This window comes from Podarcis gaigeae (genome assembly GCF_964106915.1).
Source record: "Podarcis gaigeae genome assembly, chromosome: 4".
Taxonomy (NCBI): domain Eukaryota; kingdom Metazoa; phylum Chordata; class Lepidosauria; order Squamata; family Lacertidae; genus Podarcis; species Podarcis gaigeae.
Genome location: NC_139677.1, coordinates 71,706,260 through 71,731,893, shown reverse-complemented (window position 1 = coordinate 71,731,893; position 25,634 = coordinate 71,706,260). Strand labels below are relative to the sequence as shown.

The 25,634-nt window shown below is 39.5% G+C and overlaps 1 protein-coding gene across 10 annotated transcripts in view; it reads left to right on the top strand.

Moving 5' to 3' along the window:
- The window catches only part of ALCAM (activated leukocyte cell adhesion molecule), a 124,830-nt gene that overhangs the window by 87,456 nt on the left and 11,740 nt on the right, over nucleotides 1–25,634 (top strand). For 3 of the 10 annotated variants that reach the window (XR_014563596.1, XR_014563597.1, XM_083736697.1), the window contains exons 4-14: nucleotides 291–355; nucleotides 3,237–3,324; nucleotides 4,195–4,374; nucleotides 5,551–5,678; nucleotides 6,323–6,452; nucleotides 10,708–10,820; nucleotides 12,833–12,968; nucleotides 13,311–13,438; nucleotides 14,860–14,992; nucleotides 17,263–17,301; nucleotides 20,628–20,745. Coding sequence is in view for 4 of the 10 variants with exons in the window: in XM_083736697.1 (XP_083592823.1) it covers nucleotides 291–355; nucleotides 3,237–3,324; nucleotides 4,195–4,374; nucleotides 5,551–5,678; nucleotides 6,323–6,452; nucleotides 10,708–10,820; nucleotides 12,833–12,968; nucleotides 13,311–13,438; nucleotides 14,860–14,992; nucleotides 17,263–17,301; nucleotides 20,628–20,745 (1,258 nt within the window). In the remaining 6 variants the exon portion in view is untranslated. Of the gene's footprint in view, nucleotides 1–290; nucleotides 356–3,236; nucleotides 3,325–4,194; nucleotides 4,375–5,550; nucleotides 5,679–6,322; nucleotides 6,453–10,707; nucleotides 10,821–12,832; nucleotides 12,969–13,310; nucleotides 13,443–14,859; nucleotides 14,993–17,262; nucleotides 17,302–20,627; nucleotides 20,746–25,634 lie in introns of all 10 variants that reach the window. The other 7 variants (XR_014563599.1, XM_083736698.1, XR_014563595.1 and 4 more) reach the window with 5 other exon arrangements.

The following is a 25,634-nucleotide window of genomic DNA, read 5'->3' as shown; positions in this document are numbered from 1 at the left end:
AACAATTTAACCATTTATAGAACAACGGGTGTTTCTCTGTAACTTACCACTTGTTTTGCTTACACCCTTTTCTCTCTCTTCCCTTCCCTTTTTGTTATTAAAGCTAAATACAGTATGTATGTTTGAATATCCTTCTTATTTATATGTTTAGATTTTCCTTTTGTATGTTCACATCATGATGATGATGATGATGATGATGAAGATGGCACGTAACTAAATGTCTGGAAACATAGCTCAAATCTTAACAATTTATGATGCGATAGTTCAATATTTATTTATTTAAATTACAGAACAACCATCACAACCTGAAATTATAAGTCGAGCAACATTTTTAGAAACAGAACAGCTAAAAACGGTAAGTGAGCCTTCTCTGTTAAACTCCTTCAAATTGTCTGCATTTCTCCCCATGTTGTAAATAGCCATTGAAAACAATCATCAATACAAACTTCCCTAGGCCAATTAATACAACCTACAAGCTCCATACAAATGTATATTGTTATCTCCAAACCCAAAGTCTCTGAGGAACATACATAAAGCCCTAATGGTTGAAGCAAAAAAGGGGTTGGTAAATAAATGAAACAAAATACTGGATAGGATTTGGCCTATTATGGATTTATTACTTGAGTGTTCTGTATTAAAGAGAATTACGTAATACCCCTAACCTTGCTATATAGTAAAACAGTAAGGCTGTTGTCAGCTGCAGTTCACATGGCCACAATAGCTCCAGCATGACAACAGAACAGCAGGCAGCTGATCAAGCAAGCAGCACAAGTAGCAGGAGGCCCAAGCAAGCTGTTCAAAGGTGGGTAGAAGGAACATCAGAGGGTGAAGTTACAGAAGCTACACCTACCCCCTTTAAATTGAGGATTGGGGCGAGATGTTTAGGGTTTGGGTTGAACTGTGTCTGGATGAGATGGAACAAGTTGTGTGGGGTTATAAAGGTTGTCAGGTGTAAAGAAATGAAGGGTTGGCAAGGGGGTTGCAAAGTTGTTGGTGGGGTTGGCGAACAGGTGCAGCAACCCCTGTTATTAAAAATTAATGTTATAATTAACTTAAGACACAGTGTATGCATATGAAAAATCCACCAACCTTTGAGTAACTCAGCACCATATAACAAGCAAGATAAGGCTGTAGTAACAAAAACTTTTATCATTGGTTCTAGCAGACAATGACCCTTAGAATAATAAAATATTGCTATAGTTGCCAACAAATGAGCAAATGGAATTTTATTGCCTTGGTGTGCCATAGGATGTTTTGTATGCTACGGCCCTCAGTGGTTAAATGAGTGATGCTGTTGAATAAGACAACCATGCATGACTCATTTAAGCACCTTATTGCCTTTTACACAGCCATTTAGTGTTACCGTAATTCCTCCTTTCAATAAGTCCCAAATTAAGAGAGTAGGTTTTCTCATACCTGCTTGGGATAATGGATTAAGAGCCACTATGTCTATATAAAGGAGTGCTGGCATTTGCTGATTTCTATTAGGATGGGGAAGAAGGTTGCGTAACTGCATCATTTATGTAGTGAATAAATAAAGCGCATCCTTGTTGTTCCATTTTGTAAATATTGAATCTGAAAGAAAACACACAAGTCCCAGTTCAAATGTTAACATTGTTGGGCCATAGCTGCTGTGTAAGAAACATTAGTTGTTGACCCAATGAAGTAACTGGTTTTTCCCATAGACGCTGCAAATCAAAAGCAGATGAGAGCTCAGCAAATGCCGATATACAGCTTTTTTGGGTTCTCCTGTTTGTTTTGTGATTGTACAAACAATACAAATCTGACTGGCTACTAACTTAACACTACTTAACACATTCCCCAAAGAAAATCCAGATAGAAGAAGTTTTTTTCAAGCAATCATCAGACTCTGGCAGAACAAGTCTGCTGTTAAAATCTGCCATATAGAAGCTAATACAGTGGTACCTCGGGTTACATACGCTTCAGGTTACATACGCTTCAGGTTACAGACTCCGCTAACCCAGAAATAGTGCTTCAGGTTAAGAACTTTGCTTCAGGATGAGAACAGAAATCGTGCTCCGGCGGCACGGCAGCAGCAGGAGGCCCCATTAGCTAAAGTGCTGCTTCAGGTTAAGAACAGTTTCAGGTTAAGTACGGACCTCCGGAATGAATTAAGTACTTAACCCGAGGTACCACTGTAATTTCCTCCCCCCCACCCTCATTGTTATTTCTTATTGTGTAAGTTGCTTTTTGAAGAAGGTGGTTTGGGATGTTCAGCACACCTTATACCTATAAATCCTGAAGAGACTCAAATAATGCTGTTCAGATACCTGCTTTTTCCAGATGCAGCCACACTAAGAGCATCAATGAGGGTGACCACCATAAAAGCCCATTTGTTTTGTTAATTCTTCCCGCTACCCAGTGATTTCCCCTCACTTTTTATTTAGGCCCAAGCAACACGGGGCAGTGCCATCTTTCTTATATCAGCAGGAAAGGAGTGGTGAATCTTTCCACATCCTGTGTCCTACCTCTGAGCATTTGGTTGCTCTAGTCACTTTTCTAATACTAGAAGTGAGCTGGGAATCGGGGTGGGGAAGTGGGTGGAGCAACAGACAGGTAAAGCAAAGAAGGGGAGGATTGATGCTTCTTTTCGATCCTACAGTTAGAATAAGACCTCTTGGGGAGATACATGGAGGGAAAATATGTCCATTGTTGTTTCATCCAGTTTGACCCTCTGTACTATAATATTAAACCAGTTGTCAGGTAAGTTGCCTCCTATAGACAAGCAGCTTCTTGTCTTAGAAGAAGAAGAAAAGAGAAGAAGTGTGTGGAATGATGGCCTCAAGAGGGATTTATCTGTACTAGCCCCTAAACTGTGGAACTACCTTTCCACAGAGGTGCATCTAAGCACTCCTCGTGGGACAGCTTTTGCTGTATACTGAAGACAGACCTCTTTGATACCTTTCAAAACCTTTGATAGTTAAGGTATTTTGTTTTGAGGGACCAAACTCTCTTGCTGAATTTATACTGTTCAGTTATATTTACATCATCTTTATGTGTTTTATAGTTAATGGTTTTATTTGTTTTTATAATTGTATGTTTTATTGTTGTAACCCATTCTGGATGGGTAAGAAATACTACTACTACTACTACAGCAGCAGCTGCAATGCAGAGAACAGATTTAATTCCTTGGATATGTTGGATCCAATGGCTATAAATGTAGCTATAAATGAAGACGAAACTGTAATAATTTGAACATTTTTTTCATTTTTAAGCTTGGGGAATGTATCTCTCAAGATGGTTATCCAAAGGGAAACCTTACGTGGTTCAAGAATGGAGTTGTTTTGCAGCCCACTGAAGAAGGTAAGTTTTAGAATTGAGTGTGAATTCTTTTTTGCATTCCTTCACAAATTGGTGTTGGCTCATATCATTTTAGCAGGTCATTTAGACAATTCACAATTAGACTGCATTTATCCATCTTTATCAAAAATGCTGTACATCAGTTCTTTGACTGCATCTTGATGTTGTGATTTGATATACACATTTCTCCCTCCATCCCCACAGTAACTCGACTCAGAAAATGTAAGGGTTTTAAAATGTAATTAGTGTACAAAATATTATTTTGATAATGTCATACAGTGGTGCCCCGCAAGACGAATGCCTCGCAAGACGAAAAACCTGCTAGACGAAAGGGTTTTCCGTTTTTCGATGCACTTCGCAAGACGAATTTCCCTATGGGCTTGCTTCACAAGACGAAAACGTCTTGCGAGTCTTGCAATTTTTTTCGCTCCCCCCCTTTTTCTAAGTCGCTAAGCCGCTAATAGCCTTTTAGCCGCTAAGCCGCTAAGCCTTTAATAGCCGCTAAACCGCTAATAGTGCTAATCCGCTAGGCCGCTAATAGGGTTGCTTCGCAAGACGAAAAAACCGCTAGACGAAGAGACTCGCGGAACGGATTATTTTCGTCTTGCGAGGCACCACTCTACCTGGAAGTTTTTGATCCCAATAATGTGTAACAGCTATACCTTAATCCTAAATATTTAGGATTAGGTTGTACACACTGCCTGCCTACTTTCTTCTTTTTTTCTGCAGTCTGCCTAAAAGTGGCAGTTCATTTTTAAGAGTATCTGTGACTGTCACATCATATATTTAAAAATATCATTAGGACAGGCTGAAAAAACAACAACAATCAACAGTTGTTCGAGTTGGTGAAAATCATACATTTTCTTTCAAAAGCTGTTATAAATGAACAAACAAAAGTGAATCAAACAACTGGACTCTACACCGTGATATCTTCTTTGGAATATAAGCCAACAAAGGATGATACAAATGCACAGTTTACCTGTTCGGTGACATATTTTGGACCAACAGGACAAGAAACAATACGGTCGGAATCAGTAGCCTTTGACATTCACTGTAAGTCCATAAATACCTGTCTTTATACCATTTAAAGACCATCTGTTTGATTTGAGGGATCCTCCTATTATTGTTTTGTGGTGGTTGTTGCTTTTGGGATTGGTTCTCCCTAGCACATAAGTTTGCAGTTTTCATTGGATTAACAAATTAGGGGTCAGGACCCTAAAGGAAGAATGGCGAACAAATAGGTTGCCCTATAGTTATTTAGGGAAGGCGTCACTGCGGAAGGGTATTTTGAGGATGGGCCTGACTTGTTGAGGCTGTTTCAGGGACATGGAGCAGTGTGGAAGAAGGATCCAAGATGGAAGGGAATGGTTGAAAAGGAAAGTGTAGCAAGGAGTTTGACATTGCCTGTTGCAGCAAAATTCCATTTTCAAATGCACTCAGACATAAATAATGTGTTGCTAACGGCCTTCCCCAAACTAGCATTTCTACTGCAGCTACTGCAGAGAATAGAATGCCTATTCTATTCTCTTGTTCAAGCTCCTGGGACACCTGTTGCACAACCAAGAAATGAGAAAATATTATCCCATGTCCACATGATTCCAATACTTTTAAAAAATGTTTTGTTTTGTTTCTAAAAACTGAGTGGTTCCATTGCATTATTCCCACAACCCGAAACCCAAATGAACACCAGCAATGTTACCACCTAGTCACTTGCAGGGGCATTTTCTGCTCTGCTATGATTACTGGTTAAATTGGTATTCCATTTGGTACTTGGCAAAAACCTGAACTATCTTCCAGAAGCATTACCAGCATGGCTCCAGTAGTCACACATATTTTGGATGTGACTGTTGTAGGCAACTATTGAACAGTATTCTGTAATTAATAACACCCTGGCCTGGTTCACACATTTCCTGGAGAAAAAGTCACAGATTACAATTCTGCAATGAAACAACTCATTTGAGCAGTGACCATTGACTCACAAAACACAGGCATATTGTGTCTTTACCTGCCTGAAGAGTAGAAGGCCTTAGTTCTTGCCAGGGCGACTCTGTGTTGGGATCGTGCAATAGGCTTTTCATTAACTTTTTTATGCATGTAGCTCTTGAAACAGAAAGGGGGGGGTGTAAGCCTCTTCATTACTGTGATACTTAATGTTGTTAAACATTTTACATATATGGAAGAGATTGAGGGTTTTTTTAAATAAAAAAACTGAAACATTTGTCTTTTTAGATCCTACAGAGAAGGTTAGAATTCAAGTACTTACAGAAAGAAATACCATTAAAGAAGGTGATAACATCACCCTAAAATGTTCAGGAAATGGTAATCCTCCACCTCAGGAATTTTTCTTCTACATTCCTGTAAGTATTGCCTGCCTGCCATGATTTGGGTGGTGAGGCAGGGAGGGGGTGGTATGGTTTAGTGTTACATACAAAATGGGCCTGTACCAAACACTACTCTGAAGAAACATTTATAATTTGCCAATCTAGGTGTAGCAGTTTTCGACTTATTGCATTTTCTATGCACATTTTCCTAAAATGACATTGTTTTAAGACATGAAAGAATATGCATGTTAATAATTTTGGGTATTTAAAACGGCAAGTAGCTGAAATTATTTGTACTGGGGGTTTTTTTCCACATACACAGTCCAATCCCTTATTTTCAAGCTATCTCTCAAACTTTTGTTCATTTTCAACCATTCTGAAATTGTGCAGCAGTGAATGTATTCTGATATTACACATCTAGCAATGGTAATATAAAATCTAATACAGTGTCTGGGTGTGGACATTTACATATTTTATCTGGTGAAAATCCGGATAATTACACTACTTATCAAATTATAAAATTAATCACTAAAAATTGACGATGATAGTTTGTACTCTTCATTGATAGAGAAGTGAAGTCTGTCATACTACTATAGTCTTGCTGCAATAAAAGTAGCTGCAGAAATAGAAACATGATTTTCATTCATTAGTAAATTTCTCTATTAAACTTTCTCTAAAAGGGGGAACCAGACCCTATAAGAAGTTCAAGTCTTTATGTACTGACTGATGTTAGAAGAAATGCAACAGGGGAATATAGATGTTCACTGACTGATGAGAGTTTGATGGATTCCACTATAATTACAGTACATTGTAAGTAGTTTTGTCTTTGTTTTCCTTTTAAAAGTGCATGTTATTTCATAACAGATGTCCTTTCTTAGCATGTTCCATGCCAAATCTAAGTGTTTTAATAGGGGTCAGGTCAAGGCAACTCAATGGCTTTTTTCACTAAACCATGGTTTAATGAGACATGAATGAGCATAGCCTTTTCTTGGCTTATCCGTGTCCCCCCCCCCCCGCCTCCCACAGTCAGGAGAAGTTCAGAAGCTTTGACTTCCATACCCAGAACTGCAGGACATGTTAAATATGATTAGTTTAAAGAAGTCAGCTTCAGAAACCATGGTTTGAAATGATGAGCTTGTTAATGCTAACCACAGTTTGTCAGTCTTGATAACACACACACAAAAATGCAATTAAGTAAAAGCAGAAGCAAAAGCTTCTAAACTTTGCCATATGGGAGGAACTTGAGAGTCCAGGAGGCAGCTGGGGTCAAATCATAGCTTAGCTTGATTTAGAATGCAGTCTTCATGTGCTAACTTAAGTTTTTTAAAGCTTGGATGTGCAACTCAGGCTGGTGATTAAATTATATACACATATCATTCCTTCTTGCTTCTAGTGATGTGCTATGTGCTTTTCTATGATTCACTGGTGTTTCGTTTTAAAACTTCATGCAATTTATTTTCATTTCTTTCTATTGGGATTTTACAAATCTGATAATTTAAAAAACTGGATAAGGGGGAACAAATCTATTTTTCAGCAGCTACAATGTGGTCTTTCAGCTATTGGATTTTAGAAATGTTTTTGCTGGATGTAAAATAGCCCAGCATTTTATAACCAGGAAATCATCTTTTAAAGTTATTGATTTAATAATAAAATTCAGGCTTGAATGTTGTCTTCAATCCTCTTGCTGTTTCCTACCTGAGAAACTACTACCACAAATGATTATCTATCTTGTAAGATGCATGGCTAAAGACACCACTGTATGGGGCAATCTTCAAGCTAATCATTTTCCTGACATTTTAAGATTTCCAAATGGAAGGGGCATTGCTATGGAGGCACTTGCAAACAAGTGTAACCCCACTTTCCCCTACTGTATTTATGGTCTGACTTTCAAGAGGTCCATCCAATATGATTTATGGCAACAAAATACAAAAAGGAGAACTCAGCAGGACAAAAACTAATGTTTAATGTAACGATATAAACAAGTGTAGGCATTTCACACATTTATTTAAATAATGCTTAAAATTCATTGTGGTTTAGCAACATGGAGGATCCAGTTTTGCATTGTCGCTTTCTTACTTTGCATGCACACTGTAACAGAGATTGATTATTTGCTAGCACTAAATTAAAAATTGATTTGTTTTAAATACAGCAGCTACAGACAACCGTGTTTTCTAATAATCCGTTAATGTAGCAATCATACAGGTTGTTTCATAAAAAACAACAACACCCCACAGTCTTTTGTAATTTTTCAAACATTCCTTTTTCTCTTCATGCAACATCAAAGGCAAGTTTTATCAAACAAACCTGTAGATTAAAGGATCACCAGTGCAAAATATATTTACAGAATTGATTGGAAAGGGGGTGTAGCATAGATAGAAAGAATATCAAGGCCCCCCTGCACATGATCTCTAAGTGTTTCTCAGAGCTGTGGACTCTTCCTGCATAAAAAGCTTCTTAAGCAATTGCATACAGTGGCAAAGTCATTCATAGCATGTAATTAGAAGTTTCCAAAGCAACCATTGAAACAGCAATGGAATGATAAAATTTGGGACTCTGCAAACTTGCTTGCAGATGCAACAGGCACAAATCCTTTAAAACAAAATGGGGTTGTGGCACTATGGTTTCCATTTATGTCCCATGTGGAAGCTCCTGCAGCTTCTGATCAAATCCAGTTAGGTACAAATCCCTCTATTTTTTCTGATTATGATATATATGTTATGTTAAATATATATTTGAAATGTGCTATATAGCACTATGTCCCTTATTAATTAAAAATTAGTTATCTATTTTTCATTAGCTAGTAGGCATTTTCTTAGTCTATTTCACTCATCCTACATGCATATCCATGGAATAATAATAATAATAATAATAATTCATAATAATTTTTATTTTTCATGGTTGTTGCCCGTGGGTTTTTTTATTCCTTTAGTAAACTTGTTATATTGAAATATAGGGGGTTCTTTTTTGTTGCCTGTATTTTAAACTTTTGTTTCAATATAAAATAATATTAGATGGCAATAACTTTAAGCATCACGTCTGTATTTTCATCAAGTTGGGATAAACCATCACCAAATTTCACTGCATAGAAGAGCAGATCAAGGATGATGGCATTGGCCGATTGGGGGCTCAACTTAATCATGAAAGATGCATGTGATGGCCTGGCTGGTGATGCAAGGATTAGTCCACGAAGTTTCAGTCTTTCCTAGGTGGAGGCTAATAATTTAATGCGTTCCTGTTTCATCTCATGTGTGTGACAAGATTTTAATGTGGGACATCTGGGCACTCAATCTGAGGTTTTAGCCTGCTTCAAATAAATGAGGAAACATAGAAAGAAAATTACCTTGGGACGGGGACAGTCTTTTTCTTCGCTTTCCTCCCATGGTTACATAGCGCTTAGAGGAAATTTGGGGGACTTAAAAGAGCAAGCTCAGTCCCTGACTCAGGATAAAGAAGTAGTAGTCATAGGGATATGCTGTCCTGTGTTTTATGGCTTTGATTCGGGGATCACATTGAGGGGAGGTGTGGGGAGAAGCAGGATGGGACTTGACAGCAGTTGCTAGAGTGTTTGTATATGCTTATGGTCTACTAGGTAAGCAGCTGCAGAGGCAGATAAGATAAGCATTCCTAGGTCCACTGACAGTAAAGAAATTAGGCCTGTATCAGTCATGTTGCAGGTATTACTAGCTATAAATAAGGACAGTTACCGCAGCAGCGTATAGCTTTGTATTCTCTCTTCCACCCTCTGGCTCTGTGCTTCCTTTAACACTGTTCCTAATGGAGTTCGTAAATGAAAAATGTAGATGATGTCACTTTCCTGTTGAGAGACTTGAGCTCTTGCTACTCTCACTGGTGAAGATACAGGAAGAGGAGTTTGCAAGCTTTAGGAACATGAAGCACTTTAGTACTGACAATGTAATAAAGCTAGAGAACTTTGGTCTGCCTAACCAGACATGTTGGAAATTTTTTTTGTGGTTATCAAAGTTGTACGGGTCAAGTGGAATGAGAGAAGGCGACCAGAGACTGTGGAAGGCGCTTTATCTGTTTCCATAGCTTTTAAGTAATTACTAGTGCTAAACTAAAATATGAAAATATGTATCACTTCAACTGGAGTTCACTTCAAATAATGGCAAAGTGATCTAGCAAATTTTCTGGGGGTTATAACTTTTTCAGTGAAGTTGTTGGGGTTCTGGAATGTCCCCTGAAAGCAAAGCCAGTAGAGGAGGAAGCTGCTTATAAATGCCTTTTATTCCCCACCCCCATTTTCATCATTCTGAGCACAATTCAAAGTGTTGGTGCTGACCTTTAAATCCCTAAAGGGACTTGGCCCAGTATACCTGAAGGAGTGTCTCCACCCCCATCATCCAGCGTTGAAGGCCTTCTGGCGGTTCCCTCACTGAAAGAAGTGAGGTTACAGGGAACCAGGCAGAGGGCCTTCTCAGTAGTGGTGAAATAAATAACTATCTGACTTTTAGGGAAGTTTTTAATGCTTGATGCTTTATTGTATTTTTAATATTTTGGATGGGCAGGGTATAAATATTATTATTATTATTATTATTATTATTATTATTATTATTATTATTATTATTCCCATAGTAAGGAAATGCTAAACACATCTCAAAACAAAACCTGCCATCAATCTGACCATTATACAAGATTATTTTTATATTTTAAGATTACTATTCAGGTTTCACCTTCACTACTAACAGAAACACTCACATCTAACAAGAACATTCACACACAAATACCCTCCTTGTATGCCTCCCACCATCTACCCACTTCACATAGTTTTCTTTCTTCGCAAATCCTTTTTGTTTGTCAAGTGATACAGCAAGGAAAATGTGGTGTTTCACTTTCTACTACCGAATAATTACATAGATGTGCAAATATTTTTGCTTCCTTCTTTTGGAGATTATTGTCTGTCCTATTGTATGAGGAAATTGACTGAGACTTTGAGAAAATGCAGTTTAACTGGAATTAGCTGACAGGGTTTCCCCCCCTTCTGTAAGCTCACTAAATGAGCCACATTTATGAGACTTTTATCTGACAGTGCTTTCTCCCCCAACAGATCTGGATTTGTCACTTACTCCCAGTGGAGAAGTTATTAAGCAGATTGGAGAAGCACTGCCTGTATCCTGCACAATCTCTTCCAGTAGAAATGCCACCGTATTCTGGCTGAAGGTAAATATTGTTAATAACCCTGCTATTGTCAACCTGCTCATGCAGCTGCTAACTCTTTAGATCTCATCTGGCTTTAAAGAACAATAAGCAGCATTCTACCCGGAACTTCAAAAGGAGGCTTTTATCTGCATACAAATTAAATTAAATCACACTTCAATATCAATATGATTAAATATCATTTTGAATATGTTAAGATGTAGTGCACTATCAGGTCTTTAAGGAATTGCGAATGTGGAAGCTTGCTCAAATCTGATCAGTTTTGAGTGTGTGTTTTTTTGTAAAATTAGGTAGCCTTGCTCAAAGGTGTGAGTAGGTTGGATACTTGTAGTTCTGGCTACTTTTGCCGCAGCAAAAGATAGTAGCAATTCTCCTATGCTCCATGTTCAGTTTCCAACATCTCCAGGGCTGGGGAAGAGCTCTGTCTGAACACCTGGAAAACTACTGCCAACTTAGACAGTACTGAGCTAGCGAGACCAGTGGTCTGATGCTGTATAGGGTAGCTTTCTATGTTTGCCCTCACATACTTGCTCTTTGGAAACAGCAGGGTACAAATGACCTACAGATTGTGGTGAATAGCAGGGATGGAGAACATGTGTTCTCCAAGAAGTTGTTAGACCTAGCATCCCTGACTACTGGCCATGCAGGCTGAGATTGATGGGGGTGTTGTTGTTCAGTGGCACCTGGAGAACCACAGGTCCCCTCATTCCAGCTCTATAGAGTCAGGGCAAGCCAGCTGTAGTTGAGGGTCAGAGAAGGCAGGAAAGGCTGACAATATCAGGAGAATACATGTGCCTCGCAAAGAAACCTTAGCCCAGGCACAGGCAAACTCAGCCCTCCAGATGTTTTGGGACTACAACTCCCATGATCTCTAGCTAACAGGACCAGTGGTCAGGGATGATGGGAATTGTAGTCCCAAAACATCTGGAGGACCGAGTTTGCCTATGCCTGCCTTAGCCCCTAGCTTAGTTTTAACAGTGGGCCACTACTGTTTGGGTATATAAGCTTGTGCCAATCTAGCCAGCTCCAATTTCACCCAGGAAAGGAATTCTAGTAACTATCTTTGGTATTCATCCTGCAGCATTACTGCTGTGGTACTGTCTCTGCCTTCAAAGCTGATGCCAGGTCCCCAGGAGTTGTAATGTGCAAGTGTCATAGCTATTAACCCTTATGAATTAAAGAAAACATTCAGCTTCACCAGGTCTAAGGACCACTGAGAGGTTGCACCGCTTGTTTCTTAGCAAGGGAAATACCAGTCTGGCCCATCTATCAACCAATGAAGAAAGCAACTTCATCCCCAACTACACCCCCCACCTACCAGAAAGAAAAAATTGTTTCAACTCTTGGTTGCTCTGGGAGTGAATAACTGAAGGGAAGCACCCCTGATTCCCATCCATCAGGAAAAGGACAAAAGCTGCTGAGATTTTTGTACACGTGAGAGGGTTTTTTTAATGGTGGGGGGGGGATATAATTACAAACTGCTGTTGGGCAACTTGAGAATCATTGTATTTCAAGACATGGTATACATCTTCAAAATAAACATTTTATCACTTTAACTGATGGAGAGGTTGAGAATATCAAGGTGTCTTTGTTTGCTTTTTAGATTTAAAAAAGTGGGGGAGGGGGACAAATGGGAAAGATGGAAGGCACAAGGAGAAGGGGACGACAGAGGATGAGATGGCTGGACAGTGTTCTCGAAGCTACCAGCATGAGTTTGACCAAACTGCGGGAGGCAGTGGAAAACAGAAGTGCCTGGCGTGCTCTGGTCCATGGGGTCACAAAGAGTCGGACACGACTAAACGACTAAACAACAACAACAATATATAACAACAGTTTTGTAGGGGAAGCAAAATCCAAGGTCCTCTGCTGGCAAATTAGGTAGTCTCATCAAGTAGTTAACACTGTGAGTTGGTTGTACTACAGTGCATTTAAAAAAATAATAAACCTGTTGACCACCTTGTCCAAAGGTGTGCATGACTTCAATTTGCACTGCTTAGCTTTTTCCTTTTTATCAGGACAATACAAGAATGAGAGCAAGTCCGTCGTTTTCAAGTTTACAGTACCAAGATGCAGGAAATTACATCTGCGAAACTACTTTACAGGAAGTTGAAGGGTTAAAGAAAAGGCAAATTCTTACCTTGATAGTGGAAGGTATGTGAGGCTGACTTTTTATCTTACAATGTTGACTATAATTTTCATGTTGCTTCATCACTTTGAAAAGGCCTCCCAGAAAAACAGCACTCAAGTCTGAGCCTGCATGTTTTTAAAAGATAAAAATGTGTATGTTTGCCTGGTTTTTAAAAAATATTTTGTACAGTTTTCAAACTTTTGGTCTTTCTTGGTTTAAATATGATAGTTTAAGTGAATTATTTTATACCTTGGTTTATTTTTAAATTGTATTACAATTTTATTACTGTTTTTGAATCCCTTGGGAATTTAGTAGGAAGAACAAACGGAACATTAATTCGAGAAATTATCCATTTTGTTTTTAAGGAAAACCACAGATCAAAATGACAAAGAGAACTAGCACAGATGGATCATATAAAATGATAGCCTGCCATGTGGAAGGGTTTCCCAAACCAGCAGTACAATGGACTAGCAGTGGAGGTGTCATAAATAAAGCAAGTAATTTTCTCCTTACTTCTTGCATATTCCTTTCAGTCATAGTAAAAGACAAATATTAGAGGCATGCAGACATACCTAAATGCATTCCAATGTTTCTTCAAACTTCCATCTTGTGTATTCCATTCCATTGTAATTGATTTATTTTGCACATGTCTGTGTCCCAGTTTACCATCTGCTGATGAGGAAATATACATATTTTAATGTGTATTTTTGTAGCACACAGTAGAGATACATGTTTCAGGTATCAACAGATATTTACAAATCAGTTATGTTCCTTGTGTCTTCCCTTTCCAAGTTAATTTAGTTTCTAGAGGGGTAGTCAGTTAGACTTTCACATCAAAACAACTCTTCTCTCCTGACACTTTAAAGACAAAGCTAATCAAGTGGTTAATGGCCAATCACGAAACTATCAATAGCTGCAATTCCAAATGTTTCTACTCAGAAGTAAATCCCATGGATTTACTCCAAAGCAAATAGGATTAGGATTACAGCCACCCTCACTGCCTAGATTTCAGGCACTGGCAGTGAGGACAGTTTAGTTATATTAAGATAAGAAAACTTCAGGTCAGAGTGGAAAGGAAAATAATTTAACATTTCATTTTGCTTTTGAAATGAAGATTTAGGATGGTTGAAACCGGCCAGTCAAATCTAGATGGTTCTTCTCACTTTGCTAAAGAGGCTAAGAAAATCCAAAAGAAAATCCAAAATATATCACTTCTTTCCATATGAAAAGAATAATGTTTTCCACTGCTTTTTTAAAATTCAGAGTGGGAAGCAGTTTAAGGCTGAAATCCTAACACCACTTACATGGAAGTAAACATCATTGACTTATGACTTCTGGTTAGGATTGCAGTTATAATACGTATAGGTTGCCTTTGGCAATAGACATCTACCGTATTTTTTGCACCATAAGGCGCACCCGACCATAAGACGCATCTACTTTTTAGGGGGGGGAATTCAAGGGGAAAAAATATTATTTAAAGGGAGCGCTGAGCAGAGCCTGAATAGAACATGACCCACTGTTTCAATTTGACCACTCTTGCATGAGCAGAAACACTTGCCATGAGGAATCTTTCTATATCTTCCTTCCAATAGTGCAAAAAGTAGAATGTTCTGCAGTGGGAATTGGGAGAAAATGTGTTGGGGGAAGGCAGATATTAAAATTTAATTCAGAGTTTAGGTGGAGTTTCATTCTAGAAATTTTAGAAAGAAACCTAAACTCCCATGATAAACAGTGTTACCATTTGTGTATATATACAAAAGTACACATATGCAGAGTACTTAATTTAGATATTTAAGCAAAGCTACTAATGTAGCTTTGCGCGCGCGCGCGCGCGCACACACACACACACACACACACACACAGAGTCTTTGTTCTTTCTACAAACTTTCAAAATATTCTTTTTTTTGTTTCCAGACAGAGGAGACCAAATATGTAAATGGAAAGTTTATTAGTAAAATCAAAATTGCTCCTGAAGAGAATGTTACGCTGACGTGTATTGCGGAAAATCAGCTGGAAAGAACTGTGACCTCTTTGAACGTATCTGCTAGTAAGTACTTTTATTTTATTTTAAAAGATTTAAAATGGCAAGAGCAGGACTGATGGCTCTTTCATCTTTTCATCTACTTTCACATAAAATATCCATCACTGTCCTCACTCTCTCGTGTGTGGCTCTGTGGTGGAATGTTGTTTACAAGTTACTTCATTGTCCTCTCATAGACAAGGAGAAGGGGGAAGCGTACACTTTGCAACTCATTTCTCAGAACTGGGTTGCCATGGTAAATTTCTGACACTTGTTTCTTTTTCCTGAAGATGCCCAGAAATGCAAAATGAGTTTGGCTACACTAATACACTTCTAGCTGATAAGTCTCCATGCCACAGAAGCCCATCATAAATCAGGCTTTTTTTAACTATTAGTTTTTCATGCACAGCCTGCTGCATTCTGTTCTGTCATTGGTTGTTTTTTTTTTGTTTTTTTTTTTTTTTGTTTTCTGAAAGCTTTTCAGAATTATCTGAGATGTCACCATTACCTTCTGTGCAAGACCAAATAAGTGTTCTAATTAAATTCATCAGTTTGGACACTTGTTCATTTAGGAACAGCTCAGCCTGCCTATAGCAAACTCTAGGCAGATCTACCTGACATTTTCCTGCTCCCTGGTGTTTTGTAATTTAGATAATGTGACCAGCAAATGACTTCTATGCACATTTACTTAGCAAAGGGTACCACTGAATTCAGTGGGAGCCACTGTGAAGGTAATGTATGTAGGACTGCAGCCATAATCAATTATCAGTTCTAGGTGACGAAGATGTTGCCTCAGTGCTTGAGTCAGAATAAATTATCTTTCCAGCTATACCCTGTAAGGTTCCAGATGACCTCTGTAAAAATATACTGAGGAATCCCAGTTTTAATTTTTAACATGTATTAGTAGCCCTCAGAGTTCAAGATGGGGCAAAGTCTGTCCCCCTGTATGGTCAGTCCACCACCCTTTCATGCAAACAGCCATGCAAGCTTTTCTTTTTTGGTCTGAATAGACCTGGGCAAATGGAAAACCAATGGTCATTTTAAAGAATCAGTCTGGTGTCATTCTGTATTGAGCTATGGCATTCCAGCTGAAAGTATCATACAACCAATTCACCGGGAACGCAGTTCTGTTTAGGGGCTCTCCTCATACCTCCATAAGAGGCTGTGCCACTCATGCACTTAAGTTATTTTGAACTGCTGCCCTGTGACACAGAGCTATTGGTATACCAGGCATTTCTGCAGTAAAAGTGGAAATCTTCCATCTTAAGCTTTGCATGACACATCCGCAAGTCACTATTCAGTGTCAAATGCCACATCCATGTGTGAGAGCCCAGCCATGCTATGGTGAATTTCTGTGCTGCTGCCTTAAAAAAGAAGAGCGCAATGGCTTCACAATACCTTGTGGCCATCAGATTATAATTAGGTTGCTTGTCACTAAGAAAACCAACCACCAGATACCTGTGACACACGACCACATTCCATGAGGAAATCACAGTAGTAGTGAATTCTGTCTGGTGAATTATCAAGTTTCCCAGATAAAAAAAATCTGGAGTTCTGAAGGCTTTGAAAATATGCAATCCCTTCATCTGAAGTATAAACTGTGAGGGCTGGGCATAACCAATAAGAATTAAATGCACAGTTGCTGCACAATAAACAGGTTGACTTAGAAGACTAATCCTTAGCTATTCATGAGATAATGACCATCCTATCATGAAGCCTTGGCTGGGGAGCTTAATTTCCTGAATTTAGAGAGAGTGCCTTGCACTGCCTGTCTTTACTAGATCCCCCAGCTTTGTAAATTACATCAGTTTCTGGGAGTGCAGTTTTTGCTGTTGAATTTGCAGTGGGACTTGCATGGGCTTCCCTTCCTGGCCTGTTTATTGACTCCAGCACACACATTGATCAAGGGGTGTTTGGATGAATTCACCCCAGGGTGCTAAAGTTTAATCAACTCTCTGTCTACAGTAATCAAGTGATGAAAAGTCAGCATGCAGTACAGGGGAACACATAAATACTTCTTCTGACTAAGCATTTGTAAGATTAAACTTGTCATTTTTGGAATAAAGCGCTTTCATATGATACATTATAGATATAAAGTAAGGATTGCTGCCTAAAAAAATAAGATTAATCATTTTGTTGTGTGGCTGATGCTGCATTAAGTATGAACACTTCTGGCTCAGCTGAAAAATAGATCATTTTATTGTTAAATAAATATCAGAGCAGATTGGAAGCTTTGAAGGTGACTTTCATACATCAGCAGCTTTTTTAAAAAAACACATTTTTCCCACCCTTTTCAGTAAGTATTCCTGAATCTGACGAACCAGAAGAAAAAAGTGGTAAGTACATAAAAACAGAACACCACTTACTTGGCACAGTTAGATTTTAAAAATGTTTTATTCACTTTCCTAGACTGCTGCATTCCTAGGAAAGAGCAGGCTTCTTCTTCTTACAATAAAATGTTAAATTTTAAGGCTGCAATCCTAAAATAGAGGGAGCAAATTACAAAGGCAGTTTAACTGGCTTATCCAGTCTCTTGCCTATGTATTCTAGAGAATTTATTTATTTATTTATTTATTTATTTATTTATTTATTTATTTATTTATTTATTTATGGGGAGAGATGAGCATGCTCAGAAAACATATCTAGTCCCCGTCCCCGTCCCCCACCTCATCCCTGGTTGGACAGTGCTGGGGACAGGAGTAATTTGGATCCCAGCCACTTCCTGGATGCCCCCTTTCAGCCTTTCTGACATCTGACTTCAGAGAAGCCAATAACATTGGGGATCTTCCTCTCCAAAACTGGAACTCTGTCTCAGATGTTGCATATATCCACTATACCCTATGACCTCTAGAAGGGTCTCCAGGGAAATTGCACCCTGAACATATATTTTAAAATTCTGAAAGGATAGCTGCACATCCACCAGTTTATAATATTCCTGGTCTTGGAGTGAGTGCTAGAAGATATTAAGACTGTCCTACTCAAATCCTTTATTCCAGAATATATAAGCTGATCCCTCACCTAGTTGTGGAGTAAGGAACACAACCACATATGTAGCATCAGAGCAGAGAGAGAGGATGGTACTCAGCTTTGTTTTTCTCAAGAGCACACCCATTGAAATTAATGAACATTGCTAAGTTAGGTCTATTGGGCCAGATTCAACTCAATAGTAGAGCTACTGGGAGCCAATGCAACAAGTCCTGCTTGTGCGACACAGCTTCCCCCCACTCTCCTTCCTCGTGCCACCCCAATCAGATGAGGGTTGGGAGAACCCCCCAAACAGTAAATTTTGGGGGGGAGAAGGGAGATTCTTCTGTTGGGCAGACAGGAATGTTTGCACTGAAGGAATAATTGTATTACTTCAACATTTAATTCCACCCATTAATTTCAGTGGGTCCACTCTGAGTGAAACCTGGTTAAATACCACCCAGGGTTAGAAGGAAGTCAAATCCTAGTAATTTATAATCTATCTGTGGTCAGTGAGAATAATGACAACAACATTGCCAGCAACAACGTAGATTTGTCAGATTTGTCTAGGGATTCAAGTTCCTAAAGCCATAGCTCACTAGTGGAGCTTTGCCTTGGATGTAGAAAGTCCACAGCATATCTAGTGAGGTCTGGAAGAGACTTCTGTCTGTTGGCAGTCAGTATAAACAATAATGAACTAGACACGGACCAATAGTCTGAGTCCATATAAGGCAGTTTTTTATTATCCTAAGTTCCAACATCAAAATTCATTCTCTAGAAATTTCTAAGGTGCTAGTATTCTAAGGTCTAAGAAATCTGCAGTCTGTAGAACTGTCCAAAGATCAATCTCCTGTGTTCTAGAAGCATTTTTTTCCTCTATTCAGAACCAAACAGTAGTGGTGCTTTTGAATGATGGCCCTCATCTCCTGACTTCAATAAGCAAAGGCCGTCTTGTATTCCCCAAAATGTACAGCCTATTCAGATCCCATGCTGAGCTCAAAGTCGAAATGCTGAGTGCGCAGATGAGTATGTCCTGAGATGAGGGAAAGTGGGGCAACAGTGTGGCAGCAAAAGCACACACACATACATGAAGCACCTCATGCTCACAAAAAGCACCTCATAATGCAAAAAAATGCACAAATACCCTAAACAGAGAGTCAGGAAGTGTCACAGACACACTCTTGAACAAAAAGCACCCACATAGAGAGTGAGCAAGCATCTGAGACACTCACACACACAGAGAGAGAAAGCACATCCCCTCTCCCATCTCTTGCTTTTCTGTGTGGTCTGGGCAAAAGTTGCAACCTGTAGAATTCCTCTAGAATTATTTTGCATGGCATTGTCTCAGAACCGCCATCAGATTTAAAGCTGAAATTGACGTATATGGTCTGCACACTAAAAGCCACTGATCCAGTGCTTGCCAACATCGCCAGTGCTTGCCAGCACAGCAGATGGAACCTAAGGCGTGGATCCTTCTGGATGCTCAGTATTTTTAGAGAGACAAACCCAGGAAATGTATCATACATAACCACTTTGTCCCTTGATGTGTTCTGTGTTTTGATGGTGGGACGTTTTAGTATCCTGTGTGAGAATCATGATGGGGGGGGGGGGCTGTAATTAGATCCATGTTTTTTGTGTCATAGCTGCACTGGTGGACACTGGATCTGTGACCAAAGCAATCTTTAATTTGATGGCTGTTTGAGAATGGGCTTCCCATGTAATAATATCCATGCAAGTTATTGAGTGTCCATTTCTAATTGATTCTGGGCACAGCAGCCATTTCATGATAGGTGATGCCCACCCACAGCAAGTATTTAATAATGACACTTTCCCTTAATTCTGAATATGCCCCAAAGCCTAAGGGTAGAACTCTTTGACACAGACACTTCCAGACTGCAGAAAAAAGGTGAGGGAAGAGAATATTCAGATCAAACAAGTTTTCATGTGCTCCCATTCACATCTCAGTTTTTGCAGAATGCTTATTTACTTTTTATCCATTCCATCAGGCTTCTCCCTTAACTGTCACCTAACAGCAGTCATTCCGTCATGCCATAGTAGAGGGAGAACATACACTGCATGGCTTCTCCATTGGCTCAACTGAGATACTAATAACATTCAGCTCCTCCTCTCCTTGAACTCATTCCATTCCAGCTTCTTGCTTCTAGAACTCTCTAACAATGAACTAGTGCCTGAGTTTGGTTTTTTTCCTACCCCCTCCCCAATCCCTTTTCCTATTCTGTCATGACCCCCTTATTGTTGATATTTGTAACCTGCTCTGGCAGTCCCTTTTCAGCTAAGAGCAGAGTAAAAATGCTTTAAATAAGTCTCTCCATATTTGCCAAACATTGGCAAATCGGGAAAGAGAGGATTCTGGATTTTTTATTTTTTTAAAAATTGCTTCTAAACCACAGGTCTTTTTACAGTTAGTAGACTGCAGTTATCTATAAAAGCTTGATGAAACTTTAGGAGTGGTCCCTGAAATAAAATGGGGCTATAGGACCTTTGTGGAGCAAATGGGTTAAGGATTGCAGCCAGTTAAATCACTGTCAGTACCATAAAATGTGCATGCTATCATAATGCTCTTTTTCGATCAACTTTTCTAGTTTAGAAACACTTTGGGATATGTATAATCTGTAGTCAGTTTTCCATACTTTGTTTGATCAAAACACTCCATCATCGTTTTCTTCTTTTGTTTTAGATGATAATAGGGAAAATGTTAATGACCAGGCAAAGCTAATAGTGGGAATCGTGGTTGGTCTTCTTCTAGCAGCTCTGATTGCTGGTGTTGCTTACTGGCTATACATGAAGAAATCAAAGTAAGACTTTGCTGATAAAATTCTTTAACATTTTATATTTTATAAAAGATACACTCTCTTTGCCAAATTTACTTTATCTAGCATTCAGAAAACATAGTTAGGAGTGTGGATGTGATCACCCAATCCATGTATGTTAATTTATTTTAAACATTTTGATACGGCTCTTCATCAGAATTGATCCCATGGTGGTTTGCAAGGTGAACAGAATACAAATACACTAAAACACAGACAAGGATGAGTCAGCAGCAAAAAGAACTTTAGGTGCCTGTGTAGATTTTGACTGCTGCCTAACATGGCTTTCAAACAAGCCTCCTGAGGAAAGCGTGTTCTAAAGCCAGGCTGCCACAGAGCTGACAATTCCCTCTCTCTAGTTGCCACCCATTTTACTTCTGACAGGGGAGACATAGCGAAGGGCGCCAGCAGATGACCTAAAGGTTGTTTACGGGACTTGGTTCTTACGTACCTGGGTCCCAAACCATTTAAAGCTAAGGTACAGATTGAACACTCATGTAGGATAAATAGGTACACTTGGAGACTGGGGTAGAACGTAAACCATCTGCCTGCCTCTCATGAGCCCACTGTCCAAGGCAATGACGGGGAACATTGTTTGCACGCCCCCCCCCATGATGTTGGACTACAGCAGACATAATCTCTGACAATTCTCCACACTGGCTGGAGCTTCTGGGAGTTACAGTTCAACAACATTTAGCAGGCCACCCTTGACCTAAGGTGGCGGACAGGTTGTGTCCCCACTCCCCTATATCCCAAACATAGAATTCAACAGGTGCTCTTGAAACCAAGCCAACTCCTACTGTTTACATAAATCCCAATTTTTCATCTGCATAGCTTTTCCCATTGTTCTGTTTATTTGTTATGCTGGAGGAAGGGGGGATGCTGAAAACTAGCTTTTATACATACCAATAAATATGAAACGAAACTTTCACTTTTATAAGTACAGCTTTAGATATTTTCACTCCTTGATATGGATGTAGGGCAAGCATGCTAGTTATGAAATATGCAAAAATGAGAATGGGAGCTTAGTCCACTACATTATATACACGAATACAGTCATCCCTTGGTAGTCTGAAACATTACATGATGACTGAGGATAGAAAGCAGAATGTTTTTAAATGACTGTTAACATGGATTTAGATAACCTCATTGGTCATGTAAAGATTACAGTTATTCCATGATAGTCTGAGCATTTGAAGTTTTCATCACACAATGGCATGCATTACATCTCATAAGAATAATAGTTCTCCATGGAACTTCACATTAGCTTTAATAAATCAGAATGTAAATGGATTGTCATTTCGTTGCTTAATCTAGCCTTAGTTGAGCCTTAGTGCACATGAGCTTACTAGAGGCATGAACCTTACAGCAAGTTAGGCTTGCCTCTCATGTAATTCTAAGAAGGAATGAGCAGGTGTGGGGTAGGAGATAGTTGCTTGTTCAGATACTTTCTCCATAGGTAAGTGCTATATTAAAAACAATACAGTATCAGGAAATATAATGTGGTATAATTAATATCATGGAAGTTGTATTTTCAGTGCATGAGAACTTCAGTTGTTAGGAGCTTTGTATATAATGCATCAAGATAAGCTCTCAGAGCAATGTCAGTAGAATATGTTTCAACTATTTACTTATTTGAAAACTAAGTCCTCTTCTACAAGTTCAGTTTTGATAATATGAAAGGCTCTCACTTACTGCAAGTGAACAATTACTTAAAACATCCTAACTAGGGTGATCTTCTAGTTAAACTTGGGTTTGTTTGTTTTTCAGAGAAAAACAGGTTTGTCATCCGTGAGAAAAGCAAACATGGACTCTCTCTTACATAAATAAAAAAAGTTAAAAAAATTGTCCAGTAGCACCTTAAAGACCAACTAAGTTTGTTCTGGGCCAGTAGCACCATAAAGACCAACTAAGTTTGTTCTGGGTATAAGCTTTTGTGTGCTTATACCCAGAACAAACTTAGTTGGTCTCTAAGGTGCTACTGGACAATTTTTTTATTTATTTCAACTGGGTCAGACCAACATGGCTACCTACCTGAATTTCTCTTACATGTTGTTGAAATGGGGTCTAGTAATTTAAATTCAACAATGACCTGCCTTGCATTTGGGTACTCCCACTGTGGTCTAAACCACTGAGCCTCTTGGGCTTGCCGATTGATAGGTCAGCAGTTCGAATCCATGCGACAGGGTGAGCTCCTGTTGCTCTGTCCAAGCTTCTGCTAACCTAGTAGTTAGAAAGCATAGCAGTGCAAGTAGATAAATAGCTACTGCTGAGGCAGGAAGGTAAATGGTGTTTCCAGGCACTCTGGCACTCGTCAAGGTCCTCTGTACGCCAGTAGTGATTTAATCATGCTTGCCGCATGACCCGGAAAGCTATCTGTGAACAAACGCCGGCTCCCTTGGCCTGAAAGTGAGATGAGTGCCACACCCCATAGTCGCCTTTGACTGGATTTAACCATCCAGGGGTCCTTTACCTTTTACCTTTCCAGGAATACGGTTTGGAGGGGCATTGGAAGTTTGGAGTCTTCCCACAGGAACGACCTTTCTGAAGGCTACTTTCCACAGTTGTTTACCATGGGTTCTGTAATGGGTGGACTGCACCCAATATGGAGTCTTGGTTTGGCCAGAATCTCCTGCCGCTTCCACCACTGCCATGCTTTTGAATCTAGCTGCTGCAAAACCACAGTTTGATTCAAAGTTCCTCCTCACGTTAACCTACCTATTGCAAGGTTGTTGTTTTTCCCCACCTTCTGTTATATAACCCATATCTCTACACCATTCTCCTTATACCAACACATCAGCAGAGTGTTACTCAACGATGAGCGGAGGGAAGTGTGATATCTTATTAGAGCAGAGAGTATTATTGTGGATGCTGTGGATTCTGCTTTGCATGGAGCGGGGCTCATATGCAACCCCTAACATCTCCAGGTAGCTCTGGGCATGTCCCTCACCTGAAACCTTGAAGAGACACTGTCAAAAGTATGGCGCTTCCCTTGCCAATTTGGACCCTTTTTCGTTCCATCCAATTGCCTGAATTTCTCCATTGTCTTCATTAGATGGAGCATGAGTGAGACTAGCCCTTTTCCAAGCACAAATAGAGGTAGAATCACAGGGAGGAGGGGACTGGGTTCATGTCTGCTAGCTCTGTGCCTCTTCTTTATGCATTGATTTATACTTTAGAGCTAAACTGACATAAGTACATGCACTACTCACATAGGGTCCGTCTGTGCACTCTGTGTTGAAGATGCTTAAACTATTCATCCAGCAAATAATCTATGTAATATACGTGGAGAGCAGGATAGAAGGAAATGACGCAAGTAGAAGAATGACTAGATCTCTGCTGCAAGGAGCTTATTTAATTTGCATGCCAAAATTAAATTACATTCCTGGATTTTCTTTCTAAAGTACAACCAAATCAAATCTGGCCGTTTCTCTGGTTTCCACACTGCATTTCATCCTGCTTCTTTGGAACATAACAAGTGCCTTGTTTTGCAAGTAGCAGAGGAATAAGCCAGTTTGTTAGCCAAGGGGAAGGGCCATAGCTAAGTGGTAGAGCAACCACTTTGCCTGCAGGAGTTCCCAGGCTCAATCCCCAGTATATCCAGGTAGGACTGGAAAAAGACTCTTGTCTGGAACCCTGGAGAGCTGCTGCTAGTCAGTGTAGGCAAAAGGCTAAATGGACACAGGTTTGACTTAGTGTGAGGCAGGTTTCTATGTCCCTAGAGGAACTTGACAAAGAGCTGCAGCTATAGAGATGTAGGAACTCCTTTTTAACCAAGGATAGGGGAACCTGTTTTCCTTCTGATGTTGCTGGACTACAATTCCCATTGGTTAGGCTGGCCGGTGCTGATGGGAGCTGAAATCCCAACAACTTCTAGAGGACCAGAGATTCCCTATCCCTGTTTAAAGTGCATATTCCTATTCTAGAGAACTATCTCCCTATGCCTAATGTTCCTCCTCTCAATTAATACTAGCTTTAAGATTACTACCCTATAATTACAAACCTACATGACTGTGTATCACCTTTCTGGGTTTCAGGTATGCTAACGGTAGTACATACACCCACTAATGTGCAGTTGAAAAAAGTGTGTGGTATGAAATTATCAAATTACCCTCTGACTATTACTGCCCTTCATTGGCTGTTGTTTGTGGAAGGCAGGGATAATTATTTTTCCATTCATCAGACTGGGTTGCCTCAGCCATTCTGGGTGGCTTCCAACAAATCAAAATGTCAAACATGATCATAGAATCAAAGAAACATAGAATTGTCACATCTTGTGTTTTAACTACATATTATGAGGCTAGCGGCTCTCATTTTAGCCACTCTCACTATAACTCAGGTGTCTCAGACCTTTCTTGTCCTCACAATCCACTCTTTTAGCTCCAGAACCTGGTTTGGGGGCCTCCATCATCTATAACAGCCAGTAATTAGTTGGTCTTTGTCTCAGTTTCCTTTCTACATGCTGAGATTATCTGGGTATTGTCTCTCAAATAGCCCATTCTCCTTTCATTTCAGGTTCTGTCTTCCAGATTCCTTTTCTTAAATGTCTGGAAATTGTCAGCTCCGCCACCTTCTGTCTCCATTGCTTTGCTGGTCTCTTTAGCTATAGAACTAGATCTGTGCCCGATTGCAACAGTTCAAGCTGTAGACACTCACTGCAATCCAAGTGCTGCCATGGCTTCCAGTGTTGTATTGTAGCAAAAGAAACAGCAGTATTGGCCTTTTCTTTGCGCAGTTGACTGCAACAGAGTCCAAAAGAACACCAAACAAGGTTGTCAGTTGCTCAGACTAAATAAGAAAAGGAACAATTGGTTTATTTTCAAGATGCTTAAAGCAGATAATGAAGCTAACAGAGCTTAGACAGATTATGTTGGGAA